This window comes from Eubalaena glacialis, chromosome 11 (assembly GCF_028564815.1).
Source record: "Eubalaena glacialis isolate mEubGla1 chromosome 11, mEubGla1.1.hap2.+ XY, whole genome shotgun sequence".
Lineage (NCBI taxonomy): Eukaryota > Metazoa > Chordata > Mammalia > Artiodactyla > Balaenidae > Eubalaena > Eubalaena glacialis.
The window spans coordinates 66,746,083-66,763,445 of NC_083726.1; the positions used below are offsets into that span (position 1 = coordinate 66,746,083).

The window sequence follows — 17,363 nt, forward strand, 5'->3', positions numbered from 1 at the left end:
TATGGGAGTTCCCTTGTATATTATTTTTCCCTTGTTGCTTTTAATAATTTTTGTCTTTAATTTTTGTCAATTTGATTACTATGTGTCTCGGAGCGTTTCTCCTTGGGTTTATCCTGCCTGGGACTCTCTGCGCTTCCTGGACTTGGGTGGTTACTTCCTTTCCCATGTTAGGGAAGTTTTCGACTATAATCTCTTCAAATATTTTCTCGGGTCCTTTCTCTCTCTCTTCTCTTTCTGGGACCCCTATAATGCGAATGTTGGTGTGTTTAATGTTGTCCCAGAGGTCTCTTAGGCTGTTTTCTTTTTTTTTTCTTTATCCTGTTCCACGGCAGTGAATTCCACCATTCTGTCTTCCAGGTCACTTATCCGTTCTTCTGCCTCAGTTATTCTGCTATTGATTCCTTCTAGTGTATTTTTCATTTCAGTTATTGTATTGTTCATCTCTGTTTGTTTGTTCTTTAATTCTTCTAGGTGTTTGTTCTTTAATTCTTCTAGGTCCTTGTTAAACATTTCTTGCATCTTCTCGATCTTTGCCTCCATTCTTTTTCCAAGGTCCTGGATCATCTTCCCTATTATTATTCTGAATTCTTTTTCTGGAAGGTTGCCTATCTCCACTACATTTAGTTGTTTTTCTGGGGTTTTATCTTGTTCCTTCATCTGGTACATAGTCCTCTGCCTTTTCATTTTATCTGTCTTTCTGTGAATGTGGTTTTCGTTCCATAGGTGCAGGATTGTAGTTCTTCTTGCTTCTGCTGTCTGCCCTCTGGTGGGTGAGGCTATCTCAGAGGCTTGTGCAAGCTTCCTGATGGGAGGGACTGGTGGTGTGTAGAGCTGGGTGTTGCTCTGGTGGGCAAAGCTCAGTAAAATTTTAATCTGCTTGTCTGCTAATGGGTGGGGCTGAGTTCCCTCCCTGTTAGTTGTTTGGCCTGAGGCAACCCAGCACTGGAGACTATAGGCTTTTTTGGTGGGGCTATCCAGGAGGGCTCATGCCAAGGCGTACTTCTCAGAAATTCTGCTGCCAGTGTCCCTGTCCCCGCGGTGAGCCACAGTCACCCCCCAACTCTGCAGGAGACCCTCCAACACTACCAGGTAGGTCTGGTTCAGTCTCCTGGGGGGGGTCACTGCTCCTTCCCCCTGGGTCCTGGTGCACACACTACTTTGTGTGTGCCCTCCAAGAATGGAGTCTCTCTTTCCCCCAGTCCTGTCGAAGTCCTGCAATCAAATACCTCTAGACTTCAAAGTCTGATTCTCTGGGAATTCCTCTTCCTGTTGCCAGACCTCCAGGTTGGGAAGCCTGATGTGGCGCTCAGAACCTTCACTCCAGTGGGTGGACTTCTGTGGTATAATTGTTCTCCAGTTTGTGAGTCACTCACCCAGCAGTTATGGGATTTGATTTTATTGTGACTGTGCTCCTCCTACCATCTCATTGTGGCTTCTCCTTTGTCTTTGGATGTGGGGTATCTTTTTTGGTGAGTCCCAGTGTCTTCCTATCGACTGTTCAGCAGTTAGTTGTGATTCTGGTGTCTAATAAGAGGGAGTGAGTGCATGTCCTCTACTTCGCCATCTTGAACCAATCTCTGGATGAATTGTTGATGTCAATAATATTCAGTTCATTGGTGGCGTTGAGTTTAACTATGTCCGTCCTTATTTTCTGTATGCTACATCTGTCCACTCCTGAAAGATGTTGAAGTCTCCATTTCTGATAGTCAATTCTTCTATTTCTCCTTTTAGTTCTATCAGTTTTTTGGTTTTTTTTTTTTTTTTTTACGGTTGTGTTTGGTCTTTGTTTCTGTGCAAGGGCTTTCTCTAGTTGTGGCAAGCGGGGCCACTCTTCATCGCGGTGCACGGGCCTCTCACTATCGCGGCCTCTCTTGTTGCGGAGCACAGGCTCCAGACGTGCAGGCTCAGTAATTGTGGCTCACGGGCCCAGTTGCTCAGTGGCATGTGGGAGCTTCCCAGACCAGGGCTCGAACCCGTGTTCCCTGCATTGGCAGGCAGATTCTCAACCACTGCGCCACCAGGGAAGCCCAGTTCTATCAGTTTTTGCCTCATGTAGTTTGATGCTGTGTGGTAGGCACATAGACATTAAGAATTATTATATCTTCTTGGAGAATTGAGCCCTTTATCATTATGTAATACCCTTTTTCAACGCTGATAACTTTTCTTAGAAGTCTGCTCTGTCTAAAATTAAAATTATCCTGCTTTCTTTGATTAGTGTTAGCATGGGATATTTTTCTCCATCCATTTACTTTTTATCTATAGATATCTTTATATTTAAAGTGGGTTTTTTCGTAGACAACACAGTTGGGTCATGTCTTCAGGTCAACTCTGACAATCTGTCTTTTAATTGGTACATTTAGACCACTGACATTCAAAATGAGTATTGGATTAATATCTACCATATTCATTACCATTTTCTATTTGTTGTCCTGTTCTTTGTTCCTATTTTTGTCTTCCACTCTTTTTCTGCCTTTTGTGGTTTTACCTGAGTATTTTATGTGACTCTATTTTCTCTCCTTTCTTAGCATATCAGTAATACCTTATCACTTCTTTTAGTGATTGCCCTAGAGTTTGCCATATACATTTGCAACTAATCCAAGTTTCAAATAACACTATTTCTGAAGATTTCCATCTCTCTGCTTACATTGCTTGTCTGTTCTTACATGCTATCTATTTTATCCATTAGAACCCTTAGCACATTAATCATAGGTGTTCAAAATTTCTGGTCTGATAATTCCAACATCTCTGCCACATTTGGTTCTGATGTTTGCTCTGTCTCTTCAAATTGTGTTTTTTTTTGCCTTTTTATATGCCTTATAACTTTTTCTTGGCAGCCAGACATGACATACTAGATAAAAGAAAGTGCTGTAAATAGGCCTTAATGATGTGGTCTTAAATATGGGGGGAGGGAAAGCATTCTACAGTCCTATGGTTAGATTTCATTCTTTTACAGTGCCTATGCCTCTGGACTATGAATTTCACAAGTGTTTCTTGCATTTTTTTTCTCCCCACCCCCCTTAGGTGGGATAGGACAGCTAGAGTGGGCTGGAGTTGGGTATTTCCCTTCCTCAGGTCAGTTAGACTCTGATAACTTACCCCAGTAAGTTAGGCTCTGGTTAACTAGTTTCTCCTGAAGGCAGGCCTTGTTAAGAAGAATAAAGTGCTCTTGTAACAGGCAGGAACAAATCTGACTCCATATTGGATCTATTTCTTTTACTTTAACCTTTGTAGTCTATGCCTTTTGCTACAAGTCAGTCACTAACGGGATGTTGCCTATAAGCTTAAATTATACATAATGGTCCATCTCTGGGAACCCTGCCTCCCATGTAATGAACGTTAAGCTAATATACCTTTGTTTACCTCACAGGAAACCTTCTGACCAGGTCCACCTGTGAATGGCTGCAGGGAGGAAGAAATGAACACATGTAGGAACCAGGACTTTACCCCCCTTTTAGTATAAAAGAAGCCTGAATTCTAACACAGGGAAGATGGTTTTTGGGGACACTAATCTACCATCTTCTCAGTCTGCTGGCTTTCCAAATAAAGCTGCTATTCCTTGCCCCAACAACTCGTCTCTCAATTTACTGGCTTGTCGTGAGGCAAGCAGTACAAGCTTGGACTTGGTAGCACTCTGGTTTAGTTCAAAATGGTTCCTCTTCTCCTCTCCCTGCTGGAAGCCCAAGGAGATTTTTCTCTGATATTTACTATGGGAATCTGGTCAAACTCCTGGAAGTAAATCTCACAATATTGTGAGGGTCCCCCTTTGATTGGATCTCCCTATAGTTTTTAACTCCCAGAATTGTGTGCACTGAGCCTCCAGCAATTTGTCAATTACAGTTCAGGCTTTCCTACCCCTTCACTGGTTCCGGAGGAGGTTTCCACTCCTGGGTCTCTGCTCCAGTAAGCTGTGATAAACCGTATTCACCTGTTTGTCTCTCCAGTTTTGGGGTCAACAGTTTGCCCTTTGTCCTCCCCTCTCTTACAGATTCAAGAAGAGTTGTTGGTTTTTCAGTCTTTTTACTATTACTTGCTGTTAGCATGGAGTGTGACTTCCAAGTGCCTTACATGGGGAACTGGAAGATAGAAGCCCAAATTATACATATTAAATGGGTGAATTTTATGATATGTGAATTACATCTCAATAAATATGTATTTAAAATTTGAAAAAGGAGAGGCTGGAAAAGCTCCCCATACATTGTGGGGTTTTTAACTCCAAAAATTAATCTAAAGGCTGAAATTTAAAAATCAATCCACCCCTTCCCCTTTCTACCCACTACCAATTCCTATATCTTCATTGAAAGTGTTCTTAATGAATTACTGCATTAATGAGTCTACCTTAATTAGGTAAAGACAAGGAAATGTCACTCACTCATAGCCTTATCCCAAGATACTTGATCCTTTAGATCCCTTTTTCTGTCCAGGGATCAATCATCCCTAGGAGTTCCTAGAAAACTATATGAGCACAATTCAAAGAAATATCATATCAAAAGGAACCTAGGGAAACTTCAGGTCAGTTGGAGGTTGGAATCACAGAAAGTACTTAGGCCTTGCCTATGGTCATCCTGGTGTAATCCCCAAATTTGAAGATGTTACTCTCTGAGAGCTAAATTAGTAAAAAACCAATCCAAAATAGAGAGTAGCTAATGGAAGAAATACATCATATTAAGAAATGGCTGTAAATGTCTTCCTGATAAGAATTTTGAGAAACCCCTATTCATTATTAATTTATTCATACATTCAACAAATATTTATTGAGGACTCATTATGTGCCAGCCACTGTGTCAGGTACTGAGGTTATAATAAGCTCTCAAGAAGCTTATCTAGAGGGGCTATCAAAGGTTCATAGGAAGCTTATATTTCATTGGACCTGGGATATAATTGAAGAAGTCAATAATCCAATTAACAATTATAATATATCAAATTCTTATGCCATAAATATATTAGTTGAGGGAAAATGGAGTAAGAAAAAAAATGGGACCTGGATAGTAAGAATTTGGCAGTGTTTATTTAGTACTGTTTGAGTGAAGAACACCAGTGGATATTCCAGTATTAGAGAGATGGATGATATGATAAAACCATGACAGCTCCTTATATGGATTTTCCTTAATTTTAATCTTAAACTCCAAGACCATACATTTCACTTTTTCATAATTTTCTGTTTATCAAACAACTTTTAAATTTCAAATATAGTTTCCCAGGAACCTTAACAACTTGGAAGGGGCATTTTAGTGAGCCATGGTTGACTTATGAATCAAAATTTGGATGTATAATTTGATGGTGGACTGATGACAGAAGGGAATGTTTGAGATCTGGGAAGTTCTAAAAAATATGGTATATATCCAATCCTCGGGCCTCTAATAGGGGAGGCTGAGAAGCATCCCTCAGGGCATGGTGCTGGTATGTGAAGCCTACAGGTAAACATAGTATGGTGACTAAGGAAGAAGAGGTTGAGAAAGGGGTCTAAACATTGTCATACAAGCTAGGGTGCCTAAGGAAACTGTCAGGAGTAAAGCACACAGCTTAGCAGAGTTAAGGACCAGGAGTCACAAAAACAAAGCAGCAAGTTAGGCAAACAAGAGATGGTACCAAAAAAAATCTTGAGGCAACCAGACTAAGCCAGCAGCTGAATTTGCCCTTATTAGAAGATTATTTTCATTGCTGGTATGGTTTAATGGGGCTGAAAAAGGACACCCTGGACTCCTCTTCCAGAGGAGAAAGCTAAAATGTCCTGGGTTGGTACTGGAAAAAAACCTGGGGTCCTCAAATAGGCTTCTCAAGAGGGGCTTATGCCCATTCTAATGACTCAATGATAGGAATTAGCTAGGGTTCTGCTGGAAATCTAGAACTTTGTCCAAAATATAATCAGCTTTCTTCAGTTGTCAAGGTTTGTAGCTAGAATTCAGGCTTTAGGGGACTTGGCAGAGAGTGAGGGGAAAAAAAGACTTGAACCCATAAGAAGAGAGTCAGTTGGACCCAGAAGGCCATGTGGTTAAAGTCCACTATTTCTTCTACCTTGTACTATCTGTTGGTGGTCTTCTTGTTTTCAGCACAAAGGAGAGCCACCTTATACGACAGCTCACCTTATACGTCATACGCTGGTACCAAGCAATGAAATACATATTCTTTACATAGATCCTCATAGTACAGGAAGACATTTAGAAGGTCCTCTTAGACTCCCCAGAGCTTTCTAGGTATTAGCCAGCTATTTGGGATATTGGCATGAAGTCCAGGCAAATAATAGGGGCAAAAATTACAATTATCATGGCATAATTATCATGGCATATAATTATAAGGCATTCTGGGGGAGAGAAGTACAAGAAGATGTTTAAAGAGAATTCTGCAGCAGCTAGATAGGAAGAGCACTTGAGTAAACCAGCTGAGGTATCCTAAAGTACTTGGTTCATATGCTCTGCCCATTAACCCTGTTAAGTAATGGTAGTTAAATAAACATATAGAGAGCTTTGGAGAGGACCCTCTAAACTAGGATAAAATTAGACATTACTGCCAGGAAGTTGAGTAGTTCATGAAGACAGAAGACCTCTTTCACAATGATTACTAAAGGCTGGTATAGATGAGGGGCAATAAAGAGGATGTTGTATGCCATACTCATGAGTCCATTCACTACCACTAGGATGGTATGAGAAGATAAAGATTATGGTGATGATGCTAGTGATGCTGTACCAGGACCATCATTTACGAATGAGAAGTAGGTATGTCAGTCATCCAGGTGTAACTCTAACCCAGGAGAAGAGGAAATAGCATACTATAGGTTTATTGTGTTCAGTCAACAAATATTGAGCACCTATTACATGTTAGGCACTGTTCTAGACACAAGGGGATCCAGGATTGGAGAAAAAAAACAAAACCTGTCTATCCTTATGGAGCTTAAATAATAGTGAGGAAAGCAGATAATGAACAAATTAGTCAATTAGTGATAAATGCTTTGAAGAAAAATAAAGCAGGGCAAAGAAGCAGAGCAACAAGTGTGCTATCTGAAGTAGGGTGTTCTGGAAAAACCTTGCTGAAATGACATTCTAGGAAGAAGTCTGAACAAACAGGAGAGAAAACCATGCTACCAGTTGGAGGGAGAGCTTTCAGATGGGGAGAATAGCAAATGCAAAGGTTCTGAGGCAGGAAGAAGTTAGGAGTATCATACCAGAGGATCACCAAGATTTCCTCTGGACTAGAATCAGAATTGTAAATGGGTTACTATGACTTGGTGGGTTCATATTGTGAAACATATGTAGCAGTTAGGTATGGGTCTCTCTCTGGGTTGAAACAAATATCTATCTGGTCCTCTCACTTCTACACAACCCCTGGATCTCGTCTAGTCATCACCTGACTAATATACTATTGTGTGTTTGCCTCCACTAGAATGTAAGCTCCCTGAGGACAGACCCTGGGCACAAGCATGAAACCACTGTCCGCACTGGAGAGTCATCTTTAGCTCTAGTTGGCATAGGATGACCCCTGGAGACACTGCAGCCTCTACTAGCAACAAATATTAAAGTTTCTGACACAGTGCACTGGCTTAAGACAAAGCTTCTTGATTCCAGTCCAGCAGATTCAGCATCACCTGGATCCTTGTCAGAAATGAAAATTCTTGGGCCCTACCTGGAACCTACTGAATCAGAAACTCTGGGGCTGAGGCACAGCAATGTGGTTTAACAAGCCCTCCAAGTGATTCAGATGCACAATGAAGTTTGAGAACCATTGTTCTAAGCTGTGGAGGTCTAGGAACACCAGCCACTTGAAAAATAAATCTGCATATCTCAAAGGCCTGGGTGGTTCCTATGGAGTCATTTCTGCCAATGAGGATCAACTTCTTGAGAAAGCTAGCTCAAGAAAGAGGTTACAGGTAACAAGATGACCCCTACGGCAAGCTGAAGCACAACATTCAAGTCTTGATAAGGGCAGAGGTAAACAAAGTCTTTAGCTGAGGTATGAAGACTCAAGCTTGGACCAGATACACTTTTTCTTTTCTTAAAGAAGAAAGTTTGAGGGGATATCAGAGAAGAGAAGACAAATAATCATTATATAAGACAATATTGGGAGTGAGTCTTCTACTTCAGATCTTCTACTTCACCTCATCGAGCATACTGTGAAAGGCCTAGCTGTTTAGCAAGTCCAAGGAATATATCTTCAGGCTCTTATACACATTCCCCTGGGTTAACTGAGAGGCAGTTTAACAGGGGGCCACCCAGAGTAGGGTGGTCCAAGAGGATAAATAAGATCATTTTTATTAACCAATGGAAGATGAAAGAAAGTGTTCCACAGGTCTACTGGTATCCTTGTATATTTGACTGGAAGAAAAGCATCTGTAAGGCTATTTTCCCACTCAATGATCTTTCCAATTTAGTTGACACTATAAAAGTCCTGAGAATTTTAGCTTCATGAAAACACTAGTTCCTTGGAGCTGGTCCTGGGAGGTTGGGATCGGGAGCTCAATGTTGAATAGTGACTAGGTTGAGATGAAGGCAATCTTGATAGAGGCAGAGCTCCCACTGATTTTCCTTTAGCAAGAATACAGGTTCTTACAGCTTATAAGTGGTAAGACCCAGAAGGCATAGCATGATTTGGCTCTTCTACTATCTTTATAGTTGGCTCCCCAGTTACTCCTCCCCTCACTCAAGTTGTACTGGCCTCTCTACTCCTCCAATGAGCCAAACTCCTTCTCATCTCAGAGCCTACTGTCCCTTTTTCCAGAAAGCTCCTCTTCCCCCTTTGCCTGGCTAGTGCATACTCATCTCTCAGGTCTTCCCGAGAAAGGGTTTTTCTGACTTCTTAGGCCAGGATAGGTGCTCTGTTTTACACTCTGATTACATGGTATTATTTTCCTTCATTGTACTAGCATCATTCTAATTATCTAGCCACATGTGTGATCATGTGATTACTGTCTTCCTCCCACAAGACCATAAACTTCATGAGGGCAGGCAATGTACTGATTTTCCTTACTTTACTCCCAGTGCCAAGTACAGTGCCTGACATAGTATGTGCTAAACAAGTTTTCTTGGAAGGAACAAAAAGGAGGGAGGTAGAGAGGAAGGAAGAAAAGGAAGGGAAGAGGAGGGAATGACGGAGGGGAAGTAGGCAGGGAGAAAGGCAGAAAAGGAGGAATGGAGGCCCCATTGGGGCAAATTGGGAAGATATTTGATTCTCAATCTCTAATGGGAGAGTTGGAAGGGTTAAATGTAGCTCTTACCTGAGGCCTCAGTGCTTAAAGGCAGAAGTTGAACATCAAAATTTTGTCCATGGGATAATGCTGAGTTCAAACCACAGAAGCAGTTCCAAATGGGTCATCAGAGCAAAGGGGGTCTGAGGTGAGTATTAAGTATAGAGCAAAATGAGAATGGGAAAAGCAGGGAAGAAGAGGGCAAATAAGAAATAATCTATACAAATTCGGGAAACTGTAGGACAAGTCCACCAGCTGGGCTTATTTCTTTACCTAGCAGCTTTTTATGCATGGGCAAAGCAATGTCTGATTAAAGGGACACAGACCACACACAGTTGCCATATATAGATATGTATTCTTCCAACAGCTTAATAAATTGGGATTCTTGTATACAAACCATTTTCTTGTGAGTCTGGTTAACTCTGGGTACACTAAGGGGACTGAATTAAGTTAGAGTGTATGCCATTTCAAAGCTTAGGACTGGATCCTGGACCATTGTGCCCTGCCAACATGCTGGAGCTCAGTGAAACTCTACCTAAGCAGTCAGCTGGCCCCTCCCTTTCCTGCATCTCCAAGGCATCTTCTTTTTAAATTCAACATTTTTGAACCAAAGTTATCAAGCTCTTAACTTATTATCTCCCTTCTTGATCGTCAGCTCCTGGGGGAGAGGGAAAGCATCTAGTTCATTTTCTCATCTCCTACTGAGTCTAGTACAATGACTTCAAATAGTAAGTGCTCAAAAATTATTGAATAAATATTGCTATATACTTCATAGGTGCTGGGAGTAATTACTCCAATGAATTTGTTAACTTCTTGAGGAAAACCTTTTTAGACCTGAATTCCTTCTGGAAATATAAGGAGTTGGACTAAATAATCTCTAAGGCATTTCCAAATTGTAAACTGCTGCGACAATGACAAGGTTATGTTACAACCTCTCTTATCATTTCTAGCATATTATTGGGCACAGAGTGGGAACTCAATAAATGTTTGCAGTGAACTGACTCCAATACAGATATATTTAAGTTGAGAAGAAACACAGAAATGTGTTTCTGAAGTTTCATATAAATTGCCTAAGAGTTGGATACTACTTAAAGAGAAATCTGTTATTAAGTGGATTCTGAAGGTGAATATTTTTTATGATATTTGGAATCACTTTGTGATATAATAACTCCTTAATTTATTTTTTTAAGTTTCACATTTTTATATATCAAGGTTCCTAATAATAGGTTAAACCAGATTAGCAGCTTACAGTTATGAGGGAGCCAAATGACTTACTATTGACTAAATCAAGCTATTCTTCATAGAGGGAACTGTCCCTCTTTCTGTAGTTTTACAGATTTCTCTCTCTCTCTCTCTCTCTCTCTCTCTCACACACACACACACACAACTTTCTCCCCTGTGTCTTAACTCATATTTTGAATTTAGTAAGTCTATCCTGATTTATAATGCTACTCATAAATTTTTCACTTTCCAATACTCCTTTCCACATTCCTCCCCCTTGTTTAACCACATGCCTCACCATTTAAAAAAATAGGTATGCCTTCCACGGTGTCTGGATCATCCATAGTATCTAGACTCTTCAAGGCGTCTGTCTTGGGTGGTGGCTTTTGTATGAGCATGCTGCAGGTTGAAGCTTCCCCAGCTGAGAAGCAACATTTCTAGGTCACCCTCAAGGTGGGATTCAGGGAGGGGAGTGCTCTTTATTCTCTTTCACTTTCTCTATGGCTCTCAGTTAGCTGTCCAGGGTATTTTTCACATAAATCCAGTGACAAATTAGAGAAGTGATGACTCTTATCAACAACTATCTTACCTCCAAAAGGTTCTACTATTTTGGCATAAATGAAGTAAAAGCAGAACACATAACTAGAAACTTTAAGACTGGGGTGGAAGAGAAAGCCATTTTTCTTTGGGACTCTATTTATCTTATAGGTTTTGGAGTGCCAATTCCAATGGCAACAAGGACTCCCACAGATGAACCTGGAAAGGTTGAAATAATTCACAAAGGACAGAGAAATCAACTACCAGTTCATGTGCTATAAATCTTGTTCTCCTTCAACTCCCAAGTCCTCCTTACCTGCCTGGGGCCTATCCCCACACATCAGGCCAAAATCTCACCTGATACTTGTACAAGGAAAAGACAGGACTCAGTCATAAACATTTTATCATAGTGGGGATGGAATAAACAAGGTCAGTTGACTGCTAAAGCCTGCCTCTACACTAGTAAGTCTCATATCCTGTACTGAGATTCCCTGCAAGAGAACCCATTCTGTCACTGGAGTATGATCAGGAGACACTGGTACCTGTTCTCTGAGGAGTCCTGACTAACTGGCGAGACTGAATCACACACATGAAAAATTTCAGATGCAACTCCTCTTTATGCATGGTTGTCTCCTAGAAATAGAGACAGAGTTTAATGCAAATCAACAGATCTGTGGAATGATTAAGATGGACAAAAGTGACATGGACCAGGTATGTTCAATACTAACAGGCCTTAGGACCTGACAGTATAAAATGTCAGCATATGAAGTGAAACATATAATCTACTTTTATACATTTGACAGGGCAAGATATCCTGAACTCAGCAAGCATCTTCTCCAGCAGCTGGGAGTAGCTAAACGGCTGGGGGCCTCCAGCTCAGCCAAGTCTGACCTCAGACTGTGGCTGTCATCTGGGTCTAGAGTGCTTACTCAGAAGCACTTCTCCAAGACTTCTAGACAGGGCCTGGGTCCTGAGGCCTGCCAAGCTGAGGGACTTGGTAACAAGTCTAAATGAACAAACATATTTCTTCTTATTATTTTCTCTTAAAAATAAAGATTAAAGGTTAATCAATTCGGTCCCAGGAACAACGACATGGCCATTTAGTTCTTCAGAGGGCAGAAATCTGGGTTTGACCCCGGATAGCTTTCCTCACACTTCCTGGAGGAGTGTTTCAAACTCCTCCAGAGTTCTGGAAATTTCTACACGTTTCTAGAGTCCAACCTAAGCCAATCCCAAGCTGTTCCCCGCCCCCTTTTCCCCAATGGCCAATCAAGCATGATGTAGTGCAAAGAGTATAGGACTGCAAGTTAAGAAACTTGTTTACTAGGCCCAGATCTGCCATGCACTTTATAACTTTGGGAAAAGACTTCACATCTCTGAAACTCAGACTGAATGATCGCCAATAACCTCTACAAGCACTAACGTTTTGTGATTCTCAATAAAACATGAATCTAGCCTGAGTTAGATTTAGCTCTCAGGTCAACATCTGTCAAGGTGGCCACAGGTTCCCGCAGATCGAGGGCCACAGCAAGAAGCTGCCATGGAAACCAGAGCATAAGCAAAAACCGCCAGAGCGGAACCAGAAGGCGGCAGGTAAGGGGGCCGAGGGAACAGAGAAAAGCGAAGGACGAAGGGCAAACTAACAGTATTCTAACAACGAGAACGAGGAAAAGCCTAAACTGAAAGAGGAAATTATAACCACAGCCTTAGATGATCCCTCGGCTTCTCAGGCCTCTCCACACTGCGCAGGCGTTGCGCGGGTCCTCGACTCTGCTCTTTGACCTCTCGCCCCACCCCCCTCCTCCGCTGCCACCGAACAGCTCTTCCGGTGTTGTGGAGGCGGTTCCGGTTCGCGGCGGTTCCCGGGTTTTGCGTTCCGCGCCCGGCCGGAAACCCCTTCGCATAGCAGCCGGTTCCGGTTCGGTGAGTGGCGGCGGGAAGCTGGGGGAGGGGTGAGGATGGAGGGAGCTTGGGCCGGGAGGCAGTGCGAGCCCGGGCCCGGCAGCCTGGGCTGGGCTGGACGGAAGCGGGGACGGCTGTGGGGACGGCGCTTTTTCCTCTGCCCCGCCCCCTGGGACCACCTCCCCTCACCCCTGCTGTCTGCCGGCCGCGGTCTGGCCGGTGGCCGTTAGTTAGGTTTCCCGAGGCGGTTCCTTGAGGCCTCTTTCTCCGGGGTCGAGGAGAGGCCGTCTCCCTAAGGTCACGGCCGGCTCCATCTCAGCACCCAGCCCTACGTGTGAGGAAAAGGCCGGTTGGGATTTCGGGGCTTTCCCGCCAGAGCAGGTCTTCTCTCAGGGGAAAGCTGTTTTCACCGGGAAGCTCAGCTTTTCTGTTATACCTGCTTCACCTCCCGCCTTCCTTGAGACCTGAAAGATATTTCTCGACTACTTCTGCGTCTCACGTAAACATTTCTCCAACTCTTTTTACTCTGTGGTATCTCCCCGAGATGTGATACCGCTAGTGCCACCACCAGAGAGAAACGTCTGGACCCTCCTGCCCAGGTTATGAAAAGCCCCTTAACCGCCACCGTTTGCTTACCTGGCTCATCGCCTTCTGGTAATTCCTTTGAACCGTCTCTTTCTTGGGGTCCCCTAACGTGATCTCTCTGGATATATGCCCAGTTTCTCTTGAGCTTGGTGATTTCTGTTTATCGGTGCCTCTGCAGTATTTCCACTATCTTGTTGGCAATAACTTGCTCCTTTATCACTTTCACGTCAGCCTTGTTAAGTCATTTCATCTCACGTTTGGTTCACTTATATTTGGGGTGGTGGTGATTCTTATGAAATTTATATGAAGCCTTTTATAGGCCACTAACTATTTGATTTAGGGTCCCTCTTCCAATTGGATGTTTTTGGATGGAGTAGATCGTATCATCTCCTAAATCTTCACTCTCTATAAAGATAATTTGTGTTAAGGACTCGTGTTGAAAGATAGATTACACTGAATTTGAAATTACAGTTACCGTGAAACCTTAAGCATCACTTTAAGCATGATCCCTTAACCTTCCAATTTAGAGTTTCCCTTTTTTCCCTCTAGTCCCATTTTGGAAGCCTCATTGGTTTTTATCTTGAGAAGCCTCATTCACTGTTACCTAATTCCAATTAATTATCCCAACTGCAAAGGTGGTCTTCGTATCACCCATCTGATGACAGATCTAGAGGGAGCAAGTGGATTAAAAGACAGGTTCTTCTGCCTCAAGCTAAGGTGATGTAACTCTTGACTGCTGCTTCGGAAGTCTTTCCTTTTTTTAGCTGACTTCTACACCTCCTACCAATTGCACCAGCTTTATTGTCTGGCTGTAAGTATCTGTTGATGAATCTGGTTTCCTCCTGCGGACAGTGAGATTCTCAGCAGCAGGGACCAGTTCTTATCTTTGTATCACCAGTCCCCTGTATGTTACTGGTGCACAGTAAATGTTTGTGTATGAAAGAAAGTGAATCTTTGGTGTTTAAGGTGTTAGAGTCTAATTGGAGAGATTCCTTGTAAAAATATGAAAAACAACAAAACAATACATAATGATATAGTACAAACTGTCTCATAAACATAATTTCCCAGAGTTCGTAGTAGGATAATTCATATGATCACTTCCACGCCCTTCTCATATCATAAATTGTTCTTACTACATCTTGGTCCTGCATAAAGCTAATTGTACAATGCCTCTCCTCAATATATACTTTCAAAAAACTTCATCATAGCTCTAAACATTCACTTTTATAATCAGCTCTTTGCATGTATGTAAACTTATAAATGTTTTACCATACTCATTACATTCTGTTTTTGCCAGGACTTTGCCATCTTTTTTTTTTTCTTTCAGATTTCCTATTATCTTGTGTTCAGCTACTTACCTGACTTCACCTGAATACCTGTAACTACTTATGTTCTTTTAGTAAATTAAATGAACAAAGTGAAGTAGAAAATGTGTTACTAGAATGCTCTTCGTAGAGGGAAAAAATTCTTATGCTTGAAAGAATTTGGTGGTATCAGAGGTTCCAGGTCCAACATTTCATGTTGAATCTTGGGGTAAAATATTCCTTCTCCCATTGTATTTGCCAAGTGGCAAAAAGGAAGTAGCACACTGAAGAAGCTGGATGTATTTGTATTAAAATGTAAATGTGGGGCTTTAATTCTTAAAATTATAAAAAAGTGTGGATTCCCCAGAATTAGCTAGGGATTACTTTTATCTTGCCAATGTGTATGAATCCTTGAATAAGGATATGCTAAAGGATGTGAAATTTTGTGTTGTTTATTGAAAGAACATTTGCTTGGAAGTGAGGATGCCTGGATTTTTGTCTTCCCTTTGCCCCATCTTTGTGATTTCAGGCAAGTCACTTAACCTCTCTGGACATAATCTCTAACATTCTTTGACTTGCTTGCTTCCCTCTTCACATCTATCTCAGCAATGCAAAGAAAGTTAACATGGGATTGTTCTGATGGGCACCAGGCTTTTAAGTTGGCATTCGTCTTAACACAACAAAAAAGACTAGTGATGACTCCTGGCCCATGGGCCCCCAGAGCTGGGGGCGGCTGGGGGACAGGGAGAGAAGAGAGGCAAAGTGTCCTAGGGAATCTTTGGAAGTGCTGAAATGATTGGACAGTAGAAAATGAGCAAATACTTTAAAACTAAACCTGAAAAAAATGTCCCCTCACCCCTCCCCACCCAAGCCAAACAGGTGTGTTATGAAACTTTAAATAAATACTAAAAGGGTAGGTTTGTTAAAAAAAAAAAAAGACTAGCAATGACAGTTACGGGATGACCTGAAAGAGTGAAATGTGAAAAAGCCACTGCTAGTTTATTGGTTAATAGGATTTTTTTTTTCTCTTAATGGGGGACCCAGGGAATTTGGCTTTATTAAAAAAGAAAGAAGCGGAAAGAATAATCTGTAGAATTACCAGATAGAAACCTTTTAGTAAGTTGAGCATTTGGAAATATATTTGAAGCCTAAATCTAGGGCTTAAATTCTTTGGGAAACCTCCCTGGCAAGACTAGGTAATCAGATGATTACTCTGCTTAGTCTGTACCTATGCCAGGAAAAGCTCAAGCAGCCTTCCTTTATGTGTGCACTTCGTTATTGGGGCCATAAAGAATTCCTGTTATCATCATTCAGTTTCCTTAGATTGAAGCTCTGATAGTGCTATGTATTTGGTGAAGTGCTCAATCTTTTTAAAAATATGTGATAAGATTATGACTATATCTATGTACCATCTCTAGTCTCCTCCTATTGTAAATCTGCCAAGAAGCCTGTGTCCAAGGGTACATTTATTAACCTAGTTCCACCAGTTAGGCTTTTAACTTCTTTTTCTGGGCAAATTAGATATATCGAGGAAAAAAATAATTTCATGTAGGCAAAGGGGCTTTGGTTTGCAACTGTTTGAGTAATGATGGGGGGAAAAGTACTTAGTACAACTGCGAAGTGTTCCTTGATAACTTTTTGTTTGGCTGCTAAGACGTATGGAAGACAAGTCCTAACAGGACTACCACAAGATCTGTCACTTGTTTATAAAATGGTTTAGTGGGACTTCCCTAGTGGTCCAGTGGTTAAGACTTCGCCTTCCAATGCAGGGGGAACCCTGGTCAGGGAGCTAAGATCTCATGTGCTTCGGGGCCAAAAAACCAAAACATAAAACAGAAGCAATATTGTAACAAATTCAATAAAGACTTTAAAAATGGTCCAAATAAAATAAAATAAAATGGTTTAGCATGAGGTAATAGAAAGAGTAATGGATTGGGAAGAATGTTTAGGTTGTAATTTCAGTGCAGTCACTAACTTTATGATCATATGCAAATTAATCTGCAAAGGGTTGGCTCTCCTAACCTGCTTTGTGCTGTAATATTCTGTGATTCTGTGGGTAGTCCATAATTGCTGTTTAGTATTACACAGGTTGCAGAAATGTTTGGAACTACCTCAGGCTAGTTTTAGTTCCCATTCTCTTCCCATCAACTTGCCTTACCATGTTATATTTTTCTCCACTAAGAATACAAGTGTCACTTCTGAGTGGCTTCCTGTTCTGTAATGACATGAAAGAGATGTTTCAGAATGTAACATTTCTATTTTCTGTCTTCTTTTATAGGACTTTGTATCTTTGCTGAAGTCAGTGATGTGAAAACACCTGACATGGGTAAGACTGACTATGAAGTAGTGTTCAATCCTTTTAGTTACTCTGATTAGATAAGCTGGAGTGAAAGAATATTTGCATCTTTGTGCTTAATAATATTTTCAGTATTTGTGTCTTTGTGCTTAATAATAATTTTAAAGGAGATCTCATCCTAATTATGTAATACAGTATACCAAACAATTTTCTTTTGGTTGGGATATTGTTTATAGCAACATTTTAAAGCATTTTCTCATTCATTGTATTGAAAAAGCTAAATACACAGTAGCAAGCATTTCTGTGTGCAAGGCCTTGTTTTTTAAGTACTTAAAATACCTAATAC

The 17,363-nt window shown here is 41.3% G+C and overlaps 2 protein-coding genes across 6 annotated transcripts in view; one reads left to right on the forward strand and one right to left on the reverse strand.

Annotated features, from left to right (window-relative positions):
• The window catches only part of PFKM (phosphofructokinase, muscle), a 40,947-nt gene extending 29,393 nt beyond the window's left edge, over positions 1 to 11,554 (reverse strand). The window contains exons 1-2 of one of the 2 annotated variants that reach the window (XM_061206309.1): positions 11,473 to 11,554; positions 10,692 to 10,814 (exon numbers count right to left, since the gene is read on the reverse strand). In XM_061206309.1, the coding sequence (XP_061062292.1) occupies positions 10,692 to 10,814; positions 11,473 to 11,554 (205 nt within the window). Of the gene's footprint in view, positions 1 to 9,202; positions 9,267 to 10,691; positions 10,815 to 11,472 lie in introns of those variants that run through there. The other variant, XM_061206308.1, reaches the window with a different exon arrangement.
• A 1,229-nt stretch (positions 11,555 to 12,783) lies between these two features.
• The window catches only part of SENP1 (SUMO specific peptidase 1), a 55,514-nt gene continuing 50,934 nt past the window's right edge, over positions 12,784 to 17,363 (forward strand). The window contains exons 1-3 of one of the 4 annotated variants that reach the window (XM_061204441.1): positions 12,820 to 12,853; positions 13,377 to 13,486; positions 17,000 to 17,047. In XM_061204441.1, coding sequence (XP_061060424.1) covers positions 13,435 to 13,486; positions 17,000 to 17,047 — 100 coding nt within the window. In that variant the 5' untranslated portion in view covers positions 12,820 to 12,853; positions 13,377 to 13,434. Of the gene's footprint in view, positions 12,854 to 13,312; positions 13,487 to 14,193; positions 14,229 to 16,999; positions 17,048 to 17,363 lie in introns of those variants that run through there. The other 3 variants (XM_061204442.1, XM_061204440.1, XM_061204443.1) reach the window with 3 other exon arrangements.